This window comes from Astyanax mexicanus, chromosome 24 (assembly GCF_023375975.1).
Source record: "Astyanax mexicanus isolate ESR-SI-001 chromosome 24, AstMex3_surface, whole genome shotgun sequence".
In the NCBI taxonomy this organism is placed as follows: domain Eukaryota; kingdom Metazoa; phylum Chordata; class Actinopteri; order Characiformes; family Acestrorhamphidae; genus Astyanax; species Astyanax mexicanus.
In genome coordinates, this window is record NC_064431.1 from 14,982,812 (window position 1) to 15,007,229 (window position 24,418).

Here is a 24,418-nt window from a genome sequence, read left to right on the forward strand (position 1 = left end):
GTTCTGCTGCTCTAACACTCTATATCTCCTATAGTTCAGTTAATTTTTTAATAGTTAACAATTGCAGTCTTATGATTCATATCTCCACTTATTGTAGAAAATTAGAAGACACCCACACAGAGCTGTATTACAAAACAGCCTTGAATTATAATTTATTGCACATCCACTGAAAATGACAACATACAATGGAAGAAGACCCATCCTGAACAAACTAGATTACAAGCAAAAAAAAAAAAAAACACAACAACCCCAAAACAAAATTAAAACAAACAAAAACTAATTCAATTAAATTACAATATTGATTTTGTGTTCTTTCCCTTAAATTGTCTTCACCACAGCTTAATGTTACAAAATGATTCCGGCATGGCGGGAGGAGTGACGGCCGGCGGTTTGGAGTGAGCCGGCTAGTTTCTGCATAGGCTTTGAGAAACTCAATGTTTTTTATTATACAAGGATTTTACAGTAGAGAAAGACCTGGAGACCAAATAAAATCTCAGAATTTAAAGAATAACTGGATGCAAATGTGTCACTAGATAAAAGCTAACAGTTCATGCTGTTCTGATGTTGCATGTTAGCACATTAGCCTTTTAGAAAAAAAAAAAGGAAAAAAATGTTCTTTCTATGTTAAACATTTTTGGTCAGTTTAATGTTCATCAGTTTAGTCTTCCAATTTTCTAGGAAAAATGAGAAAACAAATCTTCTTGCAATTTCTGAAATTATTTAGATTTTTTTGCATCTTATAACAAGTTCAGTTAAATTTTCTGACTGTATATTTTGTATAAAAATAGGTTTTCCTCCATCAGGCAATTTTTAAGAAATAAAAATAAAATTGGATGATTGAAACCCCAGTTTACTGTCTTCAAATTTAGACTCGGTCAGAAAATTTAACTGAAATGTTACACGGTCCTGTCTCTGGTTGTAAACAAGCTAAATTATAGTATAATGCAGTAATAAAATAATATTATTATAACCAATGTTCCTTTCTCTAAAAGCAAAGTGAATTATAAAAAGGCCAACATACACAATTCAGATATTAATACCTGAGAACCACAAACAAATCAAGTACATTAGTCAAAATATGGCACTGAAAAAAAAAAATTGCTCCAGAAATATCAGGTCAAAGCGTAGCTACAGTTCCTTACGGGCTTCTATCTATAGTCTACAGTCTATATCGTTTATAGAGTCTGATATTATTATTGCTGTAAATCTTCTTAAGTTAATGTGTCTATTACGTTTACGAGAAAAGCATGACAGATTAATGCTGAAGTATTCTGGAAAAAAACAAAACAAGAAAAATTAAATATAAATATACAAACTATATTAACTTTTACTTAAATGACATAATAAAATGAAGAGAATTGGTGGTTTGGTTTTCCTTCACTACAAATCAATCAAAGCAATGAATGTGCACTTAAAACAGAAAAACAAAGCCCCAGTAGAATTTTAGTTTGAGAGTTTGAACCAAAATTAAAGATACAAATGCAAAAGACAATAATGAAAAAAAAAATACAATCTCACCCAATTTTTCACACTGCATCACTTTCATCAGTTGAGATTACAGGATGAAAATAATAATTATAATTATAATAATACCGGTAATAATAATAATAACAGTATTTACAGAGTAGCTGTACGTTAGTTGTTAGTACAGTGTCGTTATTAACATGCAGTCCTAAAACTAGATCTTTTTAATGGATACATTACAAACCCTTTCACCATTCTTTGATTCCCCTTTTACATTTTTTTTGTAGATTTTTTTTGCATATAAAAAGACCCCGCCCCTTCTTTCTGCTCACCACAACCAAAACAAAGAAAGAAACAAAAAACATCTGTAATTAAACCATTTTGATTGCTCACAAAATTTCGTTCACAGATATTGAACCGACTGATTACTGATGTTCAAAATTCAGAATATTAAAAACAACTTTATATTACAGAAATGAACAGCAGGTATGAGTGTATATGGCTTTCTTTAGCACACGCACGCGCACACGCACACGCGCACACACACACACACACACACACACACACACACACACACACACACACACACACAGACACACACACACAGACATGCACGCATACAGAGAGAGAAGAAATCAGTAGTTTAATTGTTGAACAGTGTGGGTGAGTCAGCAGTCACAATAATACAAATATTTATAAAAATTATGAACATATGAACACAATGATAGTAATTATACCACAAAGGGCAGCATCTGAAATAATCGTCAATGATCTCTTTAATCATCTGTATATTTAGAGTTTTGAACGAGCATTCTTGTATTTCTTTAGTTTTTGTGTATTAACATGACCCACAATGCAAATGTTGTCACTTAATTGATATTAGCACAGGGAAATGACGTTTTAATGATGAGGCAGACTATTCTGAATAGGCCTGTCACAATAGCTTTATATGGACGGTGTATTAATATACTCACAAATAATTGAGAAAAACAGTATTATTGTCATTTTAGGATTTGTCAAGATCTGTCATTTTATCATGTCATCATATAATGATAATAAAACAGCATAATCTTGCAATTACAGCCTTTTTTAGGAGCGCTGAACCAACTCTACTGCTTTACAACAAAACACTTATTTGTTTTGTTTATTAATAATTCTATATGTTTTTCTTCATAGTTTGGATGACAGTAATATTAATCTACAATGCAGATTTGTATTGAATATATATAACCTCTCTCTCTATTCACAATAATGGGCTGTCCTTGTTTATATAAATTATGTTTTGATATTGTACCAAACGTAATTATTGTGACAGGCCTAATTAAGATGCAATGTAATAAAAATAAAAGCTTAAAATGAATATACACGTCCTGCAACAGTGTTTAAACAGAGTCAACCTGCTGTAAATCTATTAAAATAAATAAATAAATAATGCATTTTATAGCGGATTAAACGCTTTAAAGGTGTCGACACATTAAACGCACAGTCTCATTAAATGTATGACATATTTGGGTCTCACTATCTAGATTGCTTAAAAAAAAAAGAAGAAAAATAAGAAAATAAGATTATAGATTTCCCCTTATAGTCAGACTGGTGCACGACGTAGGCGAGGAGAGACATAAGGCCCCTTTGACATTAGACCATGTGACCAACTTTCTTCAAACCAGTTCAAACCTTTCAGCGCTACATGACAAACCAGAACCCTACCAATGTTCCATCTCCAAAACCTTCAGACTGAAAATACATACACTATATATGTCCATATATGTATGGATACCCCTAATTAATGAAGGCATGTAGGTCCTTGGAGGTTGCACTCACTTCCGCTGACAAAGATGTGCAAATGAACACAAACAGCTTGTCTAGTCAGTGTAGAGAAGGATTGCCAATAGAATAGGACTCAGATCAACATTGACCTACTGGTACCGTGCCAAGTAATGCGAGGTGTGGACCAGTCTAGGAGTATGAAGCCCTCTAGAACTGAGAATGATTGAGATCTATCCAGTACTCCTGTTGCTGAAGGCTTTTACACCAGAATCTTTTACTCCAACAAAACACAGATAAACTAATTTAATACCCTTCATTTAAGTTATGACAGTAAAGATAAATGAGTTTAGCAGACGTCCCAATAATTTTGGCCATATAGTGTACTAAGAAGGAGAATGACGTTTAGGACACTTAGCACTAGTAGCAAACTTCAAGCTGATTTACTCTTTTTGAAAGGCACAGTCTTCAGTTTCGAGGAGCTATCGTAGCTTTCTATCCAATTTGAACACAACCACTTCTGACACCATTGTTCCTAAGGTTAAGGTGTGTTAAATGTAATATGCAGTAAGGCATATTAATCATTGAATTATACATATTACATGCCTGATCTTGTGCGTTTTATGGTCCCCGAGTAGAACGGGATGGTTTTCCATGTTCGAGTACCCAGGTAGTGCCGGGTTTAAGCAGGTGATACTGCACTCAATTTTGGGTTATGAGGCAACGGTGAAGCACTAAGGCGAGGAGTCAGTTTCTGTTTATTTGTAGTTTAAGTAAAATCAACAACAACAAAAAAAATAATTATTACATGAAGGTTTAATTTTTTTATTCATGAGCTGTGATTTAAATTACAATTTAAATTAGAATAAAACAAACAAAAAAAAGCAAAAGGAAAATTAATGTTTAATAGTTTTTAAAAGTATAGGAATTGGGACGGAAACCACCTGAATCAGAAAGATTAAAAGTATTACATGTATTAATAGAGGCTCCAAATATGAGAAATAAATGAAAAAAAAATGCTTAATTATTTTCTGTTTTCATGAACTTGAATAAATAGATCACATATCAGCTTAACGAGACCCATCTACACATCTGTGTAATCTTTAATTCGTTTTTGTTATGTTTTTTTGTTATTTTGTTGCGATATGATTGTGCATCTTTAAGATTTCTTTTTTTTATTTTATTTATTTATTATCATGAATAAAAGCTACAATAAATTAGCCTGTGCTGTATGGGTAATCAATAGCAGCCCTTTGTTTGTACCAATAGAACTAATTAGCCTGCACTCTTAAAAATGAAGGTGCTAGAAATGGTTCTTAAAACTATGCCACAGAAGAACCACTTTTGTATCCATGCAAGTAATAGAGAATAGAGGTCCTGGAGAAGCTGCACATTGTAGGCTGCTTTCACACCAGCCTTGCTTGGTTTGGACCTTTGGACTATTCAGTTTGGTTGGAACCAAAACAGCTGATGTAAAAGGAGGTTGGGTTAATAAAGTAAATGCAGGAAGAAGGTCCTGTGGCTTTGTAAATGATCTGATTATTAGCTTGATTAGGTTAGGATAAACAACAAACATGTTCAGGACAGGAAGTTCTCCAGATACAGTGTTAAAAAGATTCTTCACATTCAAATTAGCATCTATTTTTAACGAAATTGGTTTTTTTTAGAGGCAAAACCAGTTCTTCTATGGCTCTATTGCCCTTAGTAGCACTGCCATTTTTAAGAGTGTGTGTAGAGGAAAAGTACGGTAAATAAAGTAAACGCCAAACACTTACTGCTGCAGGAAACACACCCCGATAAATGAAATAATGAAAAAACAGCAGGAGAAGATAACAGCACACAAATGAATTAGTCCTTTGGCACCTCTGGGCACGTGGCAGTACTCCGCTGGGTGAAAAAAAATACAGTCCTGGAACAGGACGGGAGTTTATAGAGGGGCGTGTCTTTACCACAGTCTTTCACTGCCCCAATCAGGATCTGGAGGAGGAGGAGGAGTTCTGAATATCTTTTTCTTTTTCATCCACAAAGCAGAAAGAGAGCTTTTCTGTAAAATCCGCCCCTCATTACGCCTTTCCAATACACACACACACACACATAGATTGAGACTTGTACCCATACGTCCGGGTTCGAGTCCAGTCCCCGCCCTCTCTCACTCTCTCTGGAAGCCCTAGAGGTTGTCGCCGGGCTGGTACTGCGGTTCCGTGGAGGTGAAGTAGTCCTCCAGGAAGCCCTGCAGATACTCGAACGTAGGTCGCTCCTCCGGCTCCTTACGCCAGCAGCTCAGCATCAGCTCGTGCATGGAACTCGGGCACTCTGCCGGGCACGGCATCCGGTACCCTCGCTCCACCTGATCCAGCACCTCCCTGTTAACCATTCCTGGTGGAGTGTGAAAAAATGGAATCAGACATAAATATTCAAAAGCAGTGAAAGCGTTAGCAGTAAAACAAAAAAGGCTTAGAAAACTGTCCAATCAAATGAAACAAGATAAAAAAAGAGAAGAGAAATAAAATCTAAGATATTAGATAATCAAGGAAAAAAAATATAGAGAATATACATTATAAATGCATGTATTTAACGCTATTCAACTTTTGTACAGGAAGTAGATAAATGTTAATTAAATAGTAATTGAGATTTTAAAATGTATAACTTAATTCACGTCAAGATTAAAATACAGTACATGGTTAACTGCTGAGGAATTAGGAGGATTAAATTCTAGGCTATTTTTCTAGGCATTCTGACTCTGACTCAAATCTGCTTACTACACTATACAAGGTTAAAGGTCAGTCTTTATAATCTTTCTACCTAAATACCTAAATCTATTTTAAAAAGAGGCCATTCTAAAAACAACCCATTTGTTTGTTTGGGTTTTGTGCCATATCAGCAACATGATGGCTATTTTATGGCATCAACAATGTTCATATCTTGAGCATCACAGTCTTAAATTAGTGTCTTCATATGAAGGACTTCCAGAAAATTAAGTATTTTAGCTGGTGGAATAGTTTCAAACAGTTCTTTCACGTTTGTAACCCTATAAAAGTCCTTTCTGGTGGTTAAAAGTGCAGGGCAGTCTATTAAGATATGTTTAATTGTTAGAGGAGTATCACAGAACTGGCAGGCTGGAGTCCGTTCGCCAACCAGGAGGTGACGGTGGGTAAGAGCAGTATGTCCAATTCGGCACCTAGTCATGACTGTCTGTTCTTGTCTATTAAGGAAGTCCATATTGCATTTTCTATTTATGATTGGTGATATTTCATACAGTTTATTTTGTGGAGTGCTGGACCATTCATCTTGCCATTTTCTTCTACAGTGAAAGTCGACGAGATAGTAGGCATCTGTAATTGGGACATAGTTCCAAGAACTAAGAAGGTCCTGGTTTCTTGCTTCCCTTGCTAAAATGTCTGCTTTTTCATTGCCCCCAATGCCACGATGTCCAGGAACCCAACAATAGAGAATGTAAAACCCCCGGCTGTAGAGGTCTCTGTCTGAGGCTAGTAGTTCTTGGAGAACTGGGTGGTCCATGTTCAAAGATTCCAGAGCAGTGATGCAGGACTTTGAGTCTGTACAGATAACATATTTTTTGTAGGAGCTAGTAGATATATATCTAAAACAACCCATAATATGTGCTTTACTGGATACAAAGTGGTGTGGTGTACATGGACCCAATGATTGCCACTTGCCGCACAATCTATAGGACAATCCATGTGAATAGTTTTTAAGCAATAATTAAAAAAATTCACAGAAATTTAAAACAAAACTAAATGGAAACTGATCATCTTAAACTTAAAATCTTAAAAATAAACTTGCTTATACAATGTATCCCTCTCTTTACATTTCATGAACCTAGATTGGCTGAATATTCTAAAATACTCAGATTTTTCTACAGCAGATGCTAGTTTTTACCTGGGTACGGAACTCGTCCTTTGGTGGCCAGCTCAGTTAGTAATATGCCGAAAGACCAGACGTCTGATTTGATGGTGAATCGGCCGTACAGCGCAGCCTCGGGGGCGGTCCATTTAATAGGAAACTTTGCACCTGATTGGAGGAAAATACAAAAAGAGAAATACCACTCCAATTAAATACTTACATATACAGTTACCAGTACACTGTAACAAAAAGTGTTGAGAAAACTCAAAATTCTACAGCAACTTAACGTGTTAAATGTTTTTACGTGTCTTACCCTGTCTGGCCGTGTACTCGTTATCCTCAATGAGTCGCGCCAGTCCGAAATCTGCAACTTTACACACCAAGTTATCTCCAACCAGGATGTTGGCAGCTCTCAGATCTCTGTGTACGTAATTCATCCTCTCCACATACGCCATGCCAGCAGCAATCTGAACCAGAGACCAACAAATAAACAAAGTTACACATAAAACACATTACAGGACATCCTCATTCAGGATTTAAATCACTGGAGCTTATCTGAATTATAACAAGATATTTTAGGTTAACATTAAATAAACATATATTTTACATATAAATTCCCATAATACTCTATTCTAGGGATGTCCCAATCACATTTTTTGCCCCTCCAAGTCATTTGGCAATGCAGTAAAAGTAAAAAAGAACACATCCAAGTTGTCCCTTAAGGTTTTTTAAATAAATGTTCCAGAATGATCCGTTCTTTTCCAGCTGATTCCAATCCTTTGAAAAAAACCTGATCGGACCTAATTTCCAATCACATGATCAGATCTGGGACATCCCTACTCCATTCTATATAACAACCAATCAGAACAGCTAAAAGCTCTTCCCGTGTTAATGCACTGTACCTGAGAGGCCATATCAACCAGCTGTGGAAGCCTCAGGAACTTCCCCTTATCTCCCTTCAGGAAGTCCAGCAGGCTGCCTGCAGGGCAGAATATCATAAACAGATTACTGACAAAACATTAACAGAATTTACAGTTCTTATTTAATATCTCTGGCTGTTCAGATGTTTGCAATCCATGAACCAATAATATAAACCAATAAATATAGCAGAAAAATAAATCAAATGATCTAAACTGTATATCCAAATGTAGGGCTGCAAGAAATAATAGATTAAATCAACTGAAGTTGGTTCTTAAAATAGTTAGCATCATTAAGCTGAATGCATGTTGGAGCTGTGGGTGAAGGAGATTTACTGTAAATTCAATTTCTCTTCCTCAATGATACTAGAGCCTGCTAGAGTAGTTAAACAAGATGAGACTCTTCATTAGTACATTTATATTTCACTCACATTAAGTGAACAAGCTAGCCTTAGAGTTATTCCCTTCCACCTTAAGTTCCACCTTAAATGTGGCAACTTGATCAGAGGTTAGAAAAGTCGTAGTTTTAGTCAAGCTAATGTTAGCCACAAGTGTTCTTTTAAACACTTCTTACTTAATGTTACTTGAGACTGCTAGAGTAGTTAAACAAGACATCTCTCATTACATAAGTTTTCTGTTCCACCTTAAATGCAGTGCCGGTCACATTTAGAGTACAAACAAAATCTATCCAAAAATAATAAATATATATATAATACATTTAAAGCCTTTTTCAGGCTCTTTTCTGACTCTGACGCTGCTTTGAATTGTTTGAGAATCTCAGCCAAGTGCATATTTACATTACATAGACTGTTGTTGTGTTATTAAATAATGATAATAATAAAATGAATGTAAATCTCAGGTTAATTATTTTAAATACTTGTAGTAATGGTAGGTTGTATGTTCCTTATACAATTACAAAATTACATTTCAGTACAAATACAGTTTTATTTATTAAATAAAATCCTGGAAATCAAATTTAGCTTTTTTCCTTTTTATAACCAAACAAACCAAAAAGACAGATTAATTGATTATCAAAATAATCCATAGTTGCAGCCCTATTCAAATATGCACTATTTTTGTTATGGCCTTTATAAGGAAGCTATGAACTATATAAACTATATAAAAAAATACATAAATAAATAAACACATTAATTGAACGATTGGACAAAAGGCTCAGATTTTCCCTGAGTGTACGTCAATACATACAATCAAAAACAAATGATCTACAACAGAAACAGAAAAATTGTATATAAACAAATGCAAAAAAAAAAATAGTAGAAATAAGCCAATGCTAGGTGGTAGCTATGGTATCTAAGTGGCTGTTAAGGTGTTGCCAAGTACTTACAAGCTGAATGTTTGCGAACTAGAATAATTATTATCTGAAATATACTGTATTACAATAACTAAACTGAAGGTCATACCTTGACTCATGTATTCTGTAACGATGTAAATGGGCTCCTCTGAGACGACGGCGTACAGCTGAACCAACTTCTCGTGCCGAAGCTTCTTCATAACCTGGGCCTCCTCCAGGAACGCTTCAGGAGACATGGTGCCGCGCTTCAGAGTCTTGATGGCTACTCGCGTCGTCCCGTTCCACGTCCCTAAAAGTGCAGAGAGGATTATTTTCAACCGTCCAACGAGAATCTGTTCTCCACACTGGTTCTGGTTCATTACTGTATTTCTTCTCTGAGTGCAGTGCCCATGTGTTATCATATGATCATATATGAGTCATTTCATGAGTGCATTTTACAATTTATGAGACAAATCTGCTAATAAGCATTTTTAAAGCTTATGCAGTCTCACAGAATGACTCATTCACTCATATAACATTAAAGTGACAGTTCTTACTCATTTACACAGTTTCTCTCATCCCTTACACTCCAAAAACAAGGCGCTTCAAAATGTTGTTGTTTTTTTAATTATTTTCCAATTTTCTCCACAATTTAGCTGAGCTAACTGCTCATTTATTTGACTCCCGACCTCACTGCAATTCTCCCAACACTGTGATACACCGGTACCACTTTAAAATAAGACTACCTTTATAAAGGGTTTATAAATGGTTTACAATTAGTTTATTAATGGTTACTAATTAGGTTGTAAATGCCTTAAAAATCATTAATAATCAGTTATAACATACGTAGAAAGGGCAACAGTATAGATAACTGTGGGTTCACTATTTGGCAAACAACAGGTCATTGTTGCCCTTTCTATGTATGTATTATAACTGATTATTAATGATTTTTAAGGCATTTACAACCTAATTAGTAACCATGTCATGCTTTTGCTGACAACTTTTATGGAGATGAAGATTTCACACTGCTCACACTGCCAAAGGTATCAATTTGTCTTATATAATATATTTACATTTTCTGAGACACTGATTTTTAGGTTTTCACTGACTGTAAGCCACATTTTGAACTTAATTACTGAAATAAAGTATTGCACAAGTACTGTTTTAACACCTTCAAAAGAAGAGGTCTGGCTGATCCACATGGCAACGGCACCTTTAGCTCAGCTTAACATTGGACTAATTTTTAGTTTCTCAGTCAGTTTTAGCAGTAAAGAGAATAATTTTAGGTCTGGCAGGGAAAGTAAAGTGCAGTAATAAAGTCATTGCTGAGAAGATGAGAAAATAAAAAACAGCTTGTCTGGGCCATACAGCACTTACTACTGGATAACTAAACAATAGAAAGTTTTGAACAATACTGAATGCCAGAGTTCATCCTTTTTAGCACTAATCTTAGCTTGTGGCAAATTGCATGATGGCTTGAGCCCGCTAACGTTTTTCGTGGCAATCTGCTGTTTCCCTGCCTTGGTTTTGGCCGTAACTGATTAGAAAAAAGTGCAAAGTGAACACTGTGTAGATTATACTTTTGACTGAACCATCGCTTTAATGATCCGTGTTAGAATATGATAGTATTATTATTAGTGTTATTGTTATAGTAGTAGAATGGATATCGCACTAGATGTGTTTGTGTGACTAGTGGAGAGTTAATATAACTGTATCTTTAAGGACGGTGAGAGTTACGACATCCATAAAAGTCATATACTGTACCCAGATAAGAGCTGCAGTAGTGACCTGAAATAAATACACATCAATTTAGAGCTCTGGAAAAAAATAAGAGACCACTTAAAAATGATGAGTTGACATTAAAAACCTCTGGAATATAATCATGAGGAAGATAATTGATCACAAACCATCAAACCAAGCTGAACTGCTTAAATTTTTGCACCAGGAGTAAAGGCATAAAGTCGTCCAAAAGCAGTGTGTAAGACTGGTGGAGGAGAACATGCCAGGATGCATGAAAACCTTGATTAAAAACCAGGGTTATTCCACCAAATATTGATTTGCTTTGCATCTTTTTTTGTTATTTTCTGCAAACAAATGCTCTAAATGATAATATTTTCATTTTGAATTTGGTAGATTTTTTTTCTGTAGTTTATAGAATAAAACAACAATGTTCATTTCATTCAAACACATAAATACAAGAGAAACTGGTTCAGAAACTAAAGAAGTCTCTTTTTTTTCCAGAGCTGTACACAGTACATGAGGTAAGAAATGTACATGCACCTAAAACTAGATAATCTTAAAGTTGAATAGTATTATAATTAGTAATATTAATATGGATATCAATACTAGATATGAAGGTATGTGACCAATGGAGAGTTAATATAACTGTAGCATAAGGTCGATAAGAGTTACGGCATCTATAATGTCTTATACTGTACCCAGATGTGAGCTGCGGTAGTGACCTGAAATAAATACACATCAATATACACATGCAGTAAATGTACATGCTCCTAAAACTAGATATGATTAAGGTTAAACAGAAGCAGCAGGTCCTGCTGAGAGCATACCCATCCACACTTCCCCAAAGCAGCCCTGGCCCAGTTTCACGTCCAGTCGCAGCGACTCGCGGGGGATTTCCCAGGCGTCTCGGGCCAGACCCTGTGTCTGCGGCTTCAGCATGGGACATATATCTGTCAGCACGTGACACAACCCGTCTGCATGTGCTGGAACAGAGAACACGAGGCGAAACATATTATAGCATCATCTAAATGGTGCACATGTTCTTAGGGGACTTCTATACATAACCAATTTTAGCTAGCTCTCCGCTAACCTTGGATCTTTCCCTGATAACGCGAGCTAGCTCTCCACTAACCTTAGTTCTCTCCCCAGTAATGTGAGCTAGCTCTCTGCTAACCTCATTTCTCTCCCCAGTAAAGTTAGCTAGCTCTCCACTAACCTTAGTTCTCTCCCTGGTAACATTAGCTAGCTCTCCGCTAACTAAAGTTCTCTTCCCAGTGACACTAGCTACCTCGCTAAGGTTAGTATGTTAGCATATTAGCTAGCTTGCCGACAATGTTAGCTAGCTCAATGTTGGTTATCTCCCTGGAAACATTAGCTAGCTCTCCGCTAACTAAAGTTCTCTTCCCAGTGACACAAGTTAACTTGCTAAGGTTAGTATGTTCGAATATTAGCTAGCTTGCCGATAATGTTAGCTAGCTCAACATTAACTAGCTGTCAGTTAACCTAAGTTCTCTTCCCAGAAACTATAGCTAGCTTAACTGAGACGAGCACATTAAACTCACAGGCAATTTAAGCAAATTTAAGATTTTAATTACCCAGATTTTAAATTAAGTTAGGGGTTTTCTAGGGGCTGCTAGGTAGTTTTTAGGTGGTTGCTGTGGTACTCCAATCGCTGCATGTCTCTCAATGTCACTCTATTATTTACCTCAGTTGATATTTTCCTCAGGAGCTTCTCATTCAAATTTTCCATTCCACCTTAAATTGTGCTAATGGATTGGTGGAATAAAAATTTTGAAAAATAAGACTGCATGTATTTGTTTTTCATCAGTGTGAAGCTAATTTTAGTTGGAGACAGGTGGATATTATGGTATGCCAGGTGGCTGCTATAGGGTTACTAGGTAGCTTTTAGATGGTTGCTGTTGAATCCTAGCTATTAGCAGTTACATTAATGCATCCGTACCAGCCATCATTTAAGGTGAAAAAGAAAATTTGAACAGGAAGCTTCTGAGGATCTTTGTGTATGTGTTTTTCACTAGGTGGTTTCCTAGGTGGTTGCTATGGTGTGCTAAAAAAATGCTAGGGGCAACAAACACATCATTTAAGGTGGAATGGAAAATAATAATGAAACTAACATGAAAAAAATGGAAAGGAAAAAAATGGAAAGGAAAAAAAATAAACTTTGTGTTTAATTATTGATTTGTAATATGCTGTGTGACACTATATAATAAAGATGTTTGTGAGAGGTTCAGGGACTCACCGCGGTAGTGGAGGACGAGCTGCTGCAGGCTGGTGAACTGCGTGCGGGATGTGATGTAAAAGCCGCCGCTGTCCAGCTTACGGATTTTATAGTGCTTAATGTTCAGCCCCTTCATGTTATCGTAGTCCAGCACAGACAGACAGTACGCACCTACAACACACATCACAGAACTGCTCATCAGTTAAGGATGTAAATAAATACTTACATGGAATACTGTATAATTTGTTTTAACCAATTATTTAAAAAAAAAAAGTACAATATATATATATATATATATATATATATATATATATATATATACATATATATATATATATATATGTATATATATATATATATATATATATTTTTTTTTTTTTTTTAATAAACTAAAGCAAACAAAACATAAAACTGTATATAATCAATGTATATTGACCCACCCTTAGTCGTCTCGCTCTCCCTAACGAGAAACGTTCCCCTCCTGTTTTGGATGTTTAGCAGCAGTCGTTCAGAATCACGACGAGTTATCTTACCAAAAAACCACCTGCAATTAAAATATATGCGTGTTATTGTAATGTAATGTACATACATAGTACACGAAGATATTAAATATTTTATAGAATATAAGGCTTGGGACACCAGCAGACCACAATAGGAGCTATTATAACCTAGAACAGTGTTGAACCTTCCCAAGAGTGGCTGGACTACCAAAATTACTCCAAAAGGGCATGGATAACTCATCCAGGAGGTTCTTTAATCTAACCCAGAATAACATCTAAAAAAAACTGCAGGACTCAATTGCCTCAGTTAAAGTCAAAAAGTCAGTTAAAGTTTCAAGACAAATACCACTGACCAAAAAAGGCCTGAATTGAAACAATTCTGCAGAGAAAAGTGGGCAAAAATTACTCTACAGAGATGTGAAAGACTCATTGCCAGTTCTCGCAAACAATTGATTGAAGTAGTTGTTGTCAAAGGTGGTGCAAAAAAGATATTAGGTTTAGAGGGCAAACACTTTTTTACAGAGGGCCAGATTGGTTTGAATAGTTTGAATCAGAAAAATGTAAGTATGATTTAAAAAAAGCAAAAACAAGACACATCTGTAGGGGGGGCACATTGTTTCAAAGCACTGTATACACATGTATACAGAATGTAGTACTCTCAAAGTAACTCAACACACAAACATTAACATCCCAACCAATGGCAACAAAAGTGAGTTCAAAAAGTGAGTTCAATTAAGCATTTTACCTCCCCAGTGTAATGTGACAAGGCTGTTAAAATGGTTGTTTTGGGTACAATTCTCTTATACTGGCCACTGGATATTCAACATGGCACAAAAACTATCTGAGGATCTGAGCAATAGAATAAATAGTAAAAATACACAGGTATTTATGCATCCATTTTCAATGTATAAATAAAGGTTTATTTTACTCTTCAGCTTGGATGGAGTCAGATGGTGCCACGTAATTGCTGGGGATGTATCCACTCTCTCCCGTAGTCAAAGAACGAGCCAACCACCAGTCTCCTTCCCTAAACACAAATACACATACATACACAACAATAATTAGTGCCATAATGTCTCAAACTGTACAACATGGCATAAACCACTCTGTTTAAAGTTAAGCCTGAATTTAATCTGTTCATAATTTTTTTCCAAACAATTAGATGTTCAGATTAGATGGGTTGTCTAAAAAAATTAAACCTTTAAATAATCAATAGTAATAAGCTGGTTCTAGTTCTCCGCTGGAAACCAATACTGAGTGACTGAAAGCACCAGCATGACCCAGTGTTACCTATAAACACAGACTGAAGGACAGAGCAGAGCTCAGCACTCCCTGAATCCTGAATACATACAGATAACAGTGACTCACATACGAGTGTCACATAAGCAAGCATTTTCACCACTGAACAAATTACATAGCCTAATTATATTGTGTTTTTGTGTATATTTGTCTTACCTTCCTATAAAAACACAATCACAAAACTACAATTTAAAATGATTTATTGATACATGAACATTTTTCATATCTCAGCTGGTTGTGATTTGATAACCCCATTAAAATAACACTGTTTGGTATAAATGATTCAGTCTTTTCACTATTTGAATATTCAATGCATGCCTGATTGTACTGACCACAACTTCAAAGATACTTACCCATCTTACACATCTCACCAAAACTGTGAAAAAAAAAGGGATTAATAGTGATAAAGAGCAGTTTACTGACCTGTAGTTGTACTTTCTCCTAATTAAAGCGTGAAGCGTGTAAGAAAGAGACGACAAACAACAGATATAAAAACACAAACCATCCACTGATCCAGCAGCAGCAGAGCAAGATCCCGTGCTCTTATTATGCAGAGTTTTGATTAGGTGAGAACACTGTGAGCGAGATATTAAATATTCGGCTGAATACTGGGTGTAACGCTGCATGAGGACATCAGGCAGACTGTTCACTAAACTGAGCGCAGGCTGCTAAACCCGAGACCAGACTAATGATACATATTTAAACCTGCATCAGTGTTCAACAAAGTGTAGAAAAGTAGATTAAAAAGTAAAAGTAAAAGTTGGACAGAAGTGCCTGAATTAAAAGTCAATCATTGGTATATATTTTGGAAGTGCCCAGTAATACAAAGTTTTATATAACAAATATAACCAGATGCTAGTGTACTCCCGAGTCTCATTTAACAGAAAGCAGGATAGATACAATAAATAAAATATACACTTTAAGAAAAAAAAATACTTTCTCACAATTTTGTCAAGTCTTGGTCTCAATGAGTGGATCATGTAAACCACTTTCCTGTAAATATCCAATGAGTAAAAATTATTGTTTGTTTATATATCCATGTGCTTTCCTTCTCTCAATACTTGTTGCATACTCCTCCCTGCCAGAATTAACACAGTTTACTAGAGGCAGGAATCTCTAGGCACCTTACGATTTGATTTAATTACGAATTGCGATTATAAAGCGTTTTTTGATGCATCTTGATGCACCTTTTTATTCTATACAGAACTTCTTTTTCTTCATTGTATGACTACTTGGTATTTTTAAAGTAAACTATCTGTAATGATCCATAATTATCCCATTATTTAATAGCTCCATATTATAACCTAACTAAAGAGGAACCGTGTCATCAGCTGTGCGTGTGCACGAGTGTGTGTGTGTGTGTGAGACAGAGTGAGAGACAGCAAGAGAGAGAGAAAAAGCGAGAGACAGAGAAAGAGAGCAAGAGAGAGATACAGAAGAAAAAGAGAGAGAGAGAGTGAAAGAAAGAGTAAGAGAACAAGCGAGACAGAGAGAGGCAGAGAGAGAGAAAGACAGATAATAACAGAGAGAGGCAGAGAGAAAGAAGAGAGAGAGAAAGACAAAAGAGAATAACAGAGAGAGAGAGGCAGAGAAAACGAAGAGAGAGAGAAAGACAGAGAGAGAATAACAGAGAGAGAGAGGCAGAGAGAACGGAGAGAGAGGCAGAGAGAACGGAGAGAGAGAGAAAGAGAGAGACAGAGAGAGTGTGAGAGAACAAGCAAGACAAAAAAAGAGACAGAGAGAGGCAGAGAGAGCAAAGAGAGACAGCGAGAGTGAGAGGGAGATAGAGAGAAAGAGATAGAGAGAGAAAGAGAGAAAGACAGAGAGCGAGAAAGAGAGACAGAGTGAGAGAGAGAGACAAACAGAGAGAAAGCAAGAGCGAGAAAGAGAGCCGGAGAGAGAGGAAGAAAGAGAGACAGACAGACAGAGAAACGAGAGACAGTGCAAGATGCTACGAACACTCTCACAAAGACAAACATGAGGGAAATGCGAGATCAAACGGTATGCATACTTTACAACATGGAATCTCACAAGTGAACTAAGCTAGTCAAAATGCAAAGACTTGTTAAGGTGTGATTGTCTCTTAAAATAAAGAATAAAAAATAAATAAAATAAAGTACATAAACATAATGTATGCAAACATTTGGGCATCCCTGGTAAAGAATAATGACATGAACAATTAATATGAGTGTAAATATAGTCCTAAAGTCCTATACGATAACACTTACAATAATGATAATGATTAATTAATGGCACATATAAGAGAACGTCTTAACTAATTTTTAATTGACCCTAGCTAAAACATTATTAATCATTTTTAACTGCTGCCCCAATTAATTATTATTTACAACATTCTTAAACATTAAAATGTATAATGTTTAATAATGTCCTAACTAGTGTCAATTAATAGTTAGTTGAGACTTTACTCGACCATTTAACAATGTTTATTACTGTCGTGTGTACTGTTAATTGTGACCTTATTTGTAAACCTCCCACTCTCTACAGAAAGTTTAAATACACTATATTATATTTAAACACTATATTATATTTGTTTTATCATATTATAAGTGTAATGCACTGCAAAAAATCCATTGGCAAAAACTAGACAAAATATATGCAAATTAAGACAAAATATGTATATTGAGCAAAAAAACCTGCCAATGAGGTAAGCAACATTTTCTTTCTAAGATTTCTTACAAAAAGCAAGGGCAAAGTCTCAAAATGAGTGAAGTAACACCTAAATCAAGCAAAAAAGTTACTGTTTTTAGACACAAGCATCAGAATAACTTGATTGCTGCTTGATTGTGCTTATTTTGTGTTCAAATTACTTAAAATAAGGTACAAAAGAATGATTAAGATAATTATCCCTAAAATAAGAAAAAATAACCTAACACACAATGCTTAGTAAGACAAAAAGTCTCATCAGAGAAGAAAATAAGATTTATGGCCTTAAATTGAGAAAATTTCACTTGCTAAGATTTAGTTTTTTGCAGTGTGTGTCTATGTTTAATTAATTTAACATATTGGAACACAAATGTGTTATACTGACATATTTGGCATGTTAGTACAGTAATGTACAGTAGAAGGTATTTTTATGATTTTCTGAACTAGATGAGCACAGATTCATACTCAGGCTGTTCTGAATCACAGGGTATTTATTTCAGTCTGAGGAACCATTCATCATCACCACCTCTCTGACTCAGTGTCTCACTGTCTGTCTGTCTGTCTGTCTGTCTGCTCACTATAACCCCGTATTCAGTCTCCTGCTCGGGACGTCTCGCTGTAGGCGGAGCTAATAAAGCCCTGCTGTAGCTGCAGTGTTAGTTGCTGTGTGTCATGTCTGTGTCTCAGGTTTGAGGGTGGGACTTACGTGTTGTTGAGGATCTGCAGACGCTCGCCCTTTTTAAACGTCAGATCCGCAGTCGTCCGAGACTCGTAATCATATAACGCCACAAATGTAGTGACTCCTGCCAGAAACAGACACAGGCGCATGTTAAAACTTTTTTTTTTATATCCACTAATAACTGATTTATTTTTATGATATTATATGTTTGTCATGAAAAAAAACTTGCATCTACAAAACAAAACTTTACATGAAGGGGGAAAAAATAGGGTCGTAACATCTATTTTTTGTATGCTTTTTTTTAAATCATATACATTTTTCAGATTATCACACAAAGTTTAATATCAGACAAAAATAAACTAAATAAATACAAAAAGCAGCTATTAATGATTAATTAATTTATCGCTGGGGAAAAAAAAGCAATCTAAACCAACCTGGCTCTGTGTATTTAAATAATAATTAAATAAATAAAGAGTAAAAAAGTAATGGGTGTGATGGTCTGGGGCTGCTTTGCTGCTTCAGGGCCTGGAGAACTTGCTGTAATTGAAGAAACCAGGAAGTATGTTGTTTTAACAGACAATCCTGAAGGAGAATGTCAGGCGGCTATCTGTTCGACCTGATGCCTGACCTTAAGCTCAGGCGTACTTGGGTTCTGCAGCAGGACAATGACCCAAAGCACAAAAGCAGATCCACCTCTGAATAGCTCAAAAATATAAAAATAAATAAAGGTTTTGGAGTGGCCTAGTTAAAGTCTGATTGAGATGCTGTGGCGAGATTGTAGTGGATTAAACAGAGGATTTCTTCATTGCTTGGACACACACACACACTACCCCCATCTTATGGTCTAAAAGGAATGTTCTAACTTTACAATCACCCCCAGAAGAACACTCTAGAAGCCTTGGAGTAATCTTTTTCAAACAACTTTAAATTTCAAAATGACATTTCCTGACTATTTCTTCACTCAGCCTCGCTCAAGAGCCCTAAATGCGAGTTTAGGGTAAAATTCTGTTGACATTCCTCCAAGTCGTAAACCTCGGAGTTAATGTTAAACATTTGGAACACCAAATGAACACCATCACTAGGACGGGACTGCGGACTTAAGAGAGTGTCAAAACTTAATTAATGCCTTGGAAATTGTTAATTCACCAAATATTATACCAATTTAGGGGTTTGTGCCTAGTTATTTCTGCAATCACTTAGAAATAAGATTAATGAAATTAAGAGAAATGTTCTAAGCTTGGAAATTCCATTGACCGTTTGTAGGTGAGACTCTCTCTGTCCACCGACCTCCCCAACCGTCGTAAATTCCGACAGGCAAGGACCAAGCCTTATCTGAGCACTCAGCAAAGGGGAGGAATTTCTCACTAAGAAGATTTTGCTTAAAATACATATATATTGACTATATAAAAGAGGTGTTTTATAGAATGTTTACTAAATAATGGTATATGTGTCTGGTATATGGTATATGTGTTTGGATTTGTCCTGATTAAAGTTTCCTACACATTCAAGTCTGAATCAACAAGGTTTAACTAGCATTTGATAATTTAGCTTTATTTGGTTATCAGTGGTTTAACAAGGTATTATCTTTTAAGTGATTTAATTGGGTTTAAATAATAACATGTCTCTTGATCTCTTTCCATCTTTCCATCCATTGATGTATTTCTAAGATTATCTTGAATATTACAAAACTGTTTGTGGGCAAAATATATATATATTACATTTATTGTGATTCAATTGTAAGATTGTTGTTTCCTGAATTTATCCTCACAAACTGGTATGCTGAAGAATGTATTTTGATACACTGTTTAGTTGAGTTTTCTTTTGGTTTGGTCTATTAGAAAAATAGCTGAAGCATTGTGACCATGTGGGGGGTTTTATGGCCCTTTGTGAATAAGATCATCTTCCCTGCCAAAGTTTGAAATTGCTCCTAGACCAATCAAAACACAGACATTTGGGCCACAGGGCCAATCATAGCTCAAGGGCCAAACAGGCCACAGAGACTAATAGTTAAACTGGGCAGTTTCCAGTTCAGTTTTTGAGCCAGTTCAGTAGAGTTCAGTCGGAGCAGTTGGAGGAGAAGCAGCTCAGTTCAGTTTGGAGTTGAGGAGAGTGGAAGAAGATGGGTTGAAGGAAGCAGTTAGAAGAGAGAAGTTAGAGGAGAGAGGTTAGAGAGGGCCTAGAGATGAAGAAAGGATAAACTGTTAGTTAGTCATCTTAGGTTAGTTTTCTTAGACTAGTGCATTTAATCTTCTTCAAGCATAATGGTATTAGTTATCCTAGTTTAAATAACTAAGCTATTTTATGATCTACGGAGTTCTCCTGCTTGCCAAGATAGTTAATATAGTTCAGTAAACCAACTAGACCAACCGACGGATCACCGAGAGGGTACGCCAGCCGAGCCAGCTCCAGGGAAGGCTTTCCCTGTGCAGAGACTAGAAGTGGGTGTCGACCAGGTGCGCCGCTGGCCCACAGAGCACCATCTTTACCCTGTGGATGGGTCCACACTGGACCTTCTAGGGGTGCAGGATGTCAGCCGAACAAGAGGTTTAAACAGCGGACCGAACCGATGGGGACCCCCCTTTGTAGACGTCTCAGAGTAAGGCAGTTTGGGTATTTCTCTCAGTAATTGGTGTTTTGGTTGGTCAAGTCTAGTTTGGTTATTGTCCTTAACTCTTTTCTTAGTATAGATTCATTTTTAGTTATTTGGCGAAAGGGATGATCTTTGTAGGCCGTAAAATATCTTACTTATCTACTTATTTTAGTGTTCTCATTTGATTAGTTTGACCTCATTACATTAAGACCCTTATTTAGAAATATTCACTTAATAGTTCTATTAATCTTTATTCCTTTCATACCAGTATTATAACGTGTTTGTTCTTTTATTTTTCATTTATTATTCTACACTATGATTTGATATCTAATGGCTACATTATGACTTTTTAATTAATTATTTACTCATATCTGTGTGATTTAATAAAATACTTTTATTTTACAAAACCTGTAATTTCAGTGTGTTTTTCTGGATAACTTGGTTATGAAAATTTCTGTCACCTGTAGAAACCACACCCTGAGATGTCTTGTGTTATTAATTAATTTGATTAATTAATTAATTAATTAATTCATCTAATTAAATTAATTTAATAACTGGCGCCCAATTAAAAATATTTCAACATCTCAATTAGCACCAGGTATTAAACCACTGAGCCCGCTACAAGATCTTAAACAGGCCGTTTTTTCTCAAAAACCCTCCAATATGGCTGAATTTAAACAATTCTACCAACAAGAGTGAAATATAAAAGATATAACAGACTCGTTGCCAGTTAACAGTAAAGCCTGACTGCAGTTGTTGTTGCCAAGGGTGGCACAACCAAGTTATTAGGTTTAGGGGGCAAATACTTCTCCACATAGAGCCAGGTTGGATTGGATGGATTTTTTTTTCTTTTTCTTTTCGATATTAAAATGTGTTTGTTAATGTGAAGTATTTAAGTATGATAATAAAGCAACAACAATAGAAATGTAGGGGGCAAATATTTTTTCTCAGCACTGTTTATACACAATTTATATATATTTTTTTGCTATTTTACTTGTTTATTTAGTCTTATGGTATGGATACATTTAAATGTATCTTAATTGTTTAATATTCAATTTATATTCTAAGTATTGGCTCAGCTGTAAATAATGGTCACCTTCAAATTCAGCTTCACATTCAATTGGAGTTTAAATAAAGACTGACTTATTGATTTATTAAATGATTGCATAGTAGTCACTATTATAGTCACTATTAGTACCTTGCACGTTGTATTAATAGCATACTGTGTAACAGTTGAAACTGGCCAGATACTCAAATCACAGTTTTGTCCAACGTCATCAATTACTGAATTATATACTTACCTCTCTGAGGGGACATGATGGAGCCCGGGTGGTCCACGCCTCCGAACAGTTGCGGGTGGTCTGTGTTGTTGGGATGGTAGGTGTTGATGCGTGTGCTGGACCCCACTGCCGGGCTCCGGTTGGGCGTTTGGGTCTGGGGGCCGGAACTGAAATGGTGTCCACTAGAGGAACCCATACCTATGGTTCCGTCCAGACTGAGGGAACGCTGTCCCGGATCTTTCCCCTTCCCCTCTTTACTCTTCCCCGTCCCCATCACTGCACCTGCGGCAGAAACACAAAATAAACACTGTTAATAAAAACATGATGTTTATGTGGATAATTTAACGTGTTAATAATTAATTTTCTATAAATTTATTTCAATTTTTTTTTTCATTTTCTCCCAATTTACATGGCCAATTACCCAACCCACTTATTAGGACTCCCCCTATCACTAGTAATGCCCCAACACACCAGGAGAGTGAAGACTAACACATGCTTCCTCCAATACATGTGAAGCCAGCCACCGTTTCTTTTCGAGCTTACTGCTTCATTGCCGTGCAGCCAGCGCACTTGGAGGAAAGCGCAGCAACTCAGTTCCAGTACATCAGCTCACAGACGCTGCAGACATCACCCTAGGAGTGATGTGAGGAGAGAGCGCCATCTACCCACCGGGAGGGAGCAGGGCCAATTTTGCTCCCTCTGAGCGCCGGCAGCTTGATGGCAAAGCTGCATGAGCGGGATTCAAACCTGCGACCTCCCGCTCATAGTGGCAGCGCTTTAGACCACTGGACCACTCGGTGCCCTCTCAATAATTAATTTAATGTTTGAATTAAGGTTGCAAAGTATGTCTCATTTTAGCAAAATAATCGTAATGTGTACAGGTGCCACAGTCACACTGCAGGATGTGCAACGTCACGCGAGACAAGATACTTCATGCAAAACAATAAATAAATAAATAAATAAATAATAAAAGAAAATTATTAATATATATACCAGATACTGAATTCCTGTATTTTGCAAAAAAAGAATATTGCAATTTTTTTTTATCATACTGTACAGCCCTGGTGGGAATACAGTTCAGGTGCCAGTGTCACTGACACAGTAAAACAAGAGCAAACATGTTCTAGATCTTAATCATGTGATGCTATCTGGTGTTTCTCCAGTTTCAGTTTAAATTCTCACCGGTAAAAGAAGGTATTCACTAAGAGTGTGCATGGGCGATAAGGCTCTATAAAAATCTCATGATATCTCAGGGTATTTTTGCGATAACTATATTCGTGGTGATAAGACAACAATTTTATTATTCATTTGAAAAATATACTACCGCTAAAAAATAAATTCTAGGTTTATATTTATTATAAATATAGAAGTTTCATACATTCAGTAGAAACAACATGCAAACTCTATGAATGTTTGTCTAGTTTGTATGAAACAATGAGTGTAACAAAAACATTAAGTAATGTAACATCAAACATCTACCTCAAAATATAAATAGTGCAGCATATTTAGTGCATGCATATTAACAAAGAATTAAAAGGAAACACAGCAAACCTCAAATAAAAAATACAAAAAAAAGACTTCTTTCAAGAATACCGCAATATCACAATATAAAGTTAGAAATTATTCAATATAACTGTGTTCGATAAGATTTGACACACCCCTAGTAGGCACTAATAAATTACAGTGGTCCTAGAACTATGAAACAAAGGTTGACCCCCAGATTTTAAGTGTGTTCTCACACCAGTAAAACGGTTTATTTCACTCCTGCTACAGTTTGTTTCAGAAGGTGTGTCAGAAATCACAATCAGGATTTGACCAAAGCAACCAATCAAAGGTCCACGAGAGGATGTGGTCTTGTTCTGTTGGTTTTGTTTGTGGTGACAATGTGATCTGACCTTGATCACACTGATCACATTAGAACATAGAAACCAACTACAGGTGTAAAAACCACCTGTATAAAACATATTCTGATTTGTTTCACACTTTTAACAGTTTACCAAACAATTCAGCTTATATTCCTTCATAGATTACAGTGTATCTACAGTTAGCTACTGCACACATGCAACAGACCACAGTTCAGAAATTCCACCGAACTTTCTCCATGTGGCTTCTCGTTGTGACTGTAATCTG

At 36.0% G+C, this 24,418-nt stretch overlaps 1 protein-coding gene across 7 annotated transcripts in view; it reads right to left on the reverse strand.

Moving 5' to 3' along the window:
- Positions 1–124: 124 nt before the first annotated feature.
- LOC103042998 (proto-oncogene tyrosine-protein kinase Src) overlaps positions 125–24,418 on the reverse strand; it is a 74,369-nt gene continuing 50,075 nt past the window's right edge. Inside the window, exons 2-15 of one of the 7 annotated variants that reach the window (XM_022682422.2) lie at positions 22,310–22,570; positions 18,446–18,542; positions 15,499–15,516; positions 14,705–14,803; positions 13,717–13,820; positions 13,298–13,447; positions 11,868–12,023; positions 11,739–11,762; positions 11,065–11,088; positions 9,431–9,610; positions 7,995–8,071; positions 7,406–7,559; positions 7,129–7,260; positions 4,459–5,604 (exon numbers count right to left, since the gene is read on the reverse strand). In XM_022682422.2, the coding sequence (XP_022538143.2) occupies positions 5,396–5,604; positions 7,129–7,260; positions 7,406–7,559; positions 7,995–8,071; positions 9,431–9,610; positions 11,065–11,088; positions 11,739–11,762; positions 11,868–12,023; positions 13,298–13,447; positions 13,717–13,820; positions 14,705–14,803; positions 15,499–15,516; positions 18,446–18,542; positions 22,310–22,562 (1,677 nt within the window). In that variant the 5' untranslated portion in view covers positions 22,563–22,570 and the 3' untranslated portion in view covers positions 4,459–5,395. Of the gene's footprint in view, positions 5,605–7,128; positions 7,261–7,405; positions 7,560–7,994; positions 8,072–9,430; positions 9,611–11,064; positions 11,089–11,738; positions 11,763–11,867; positions 12,024–13,297; positions 13,448–13,716; positions 13,821–14,704; positions 14,804–15,498; positions 15,517–18,445; positions 18,543–22,309; positions 22,571–24,418 lie in introns of all 7 variants that reach the window. The other 6 variants (XM_022682423.2, XM_007248326.4, XM_007248327.4 and 3 more) reach the window with 6 other exon arrangements.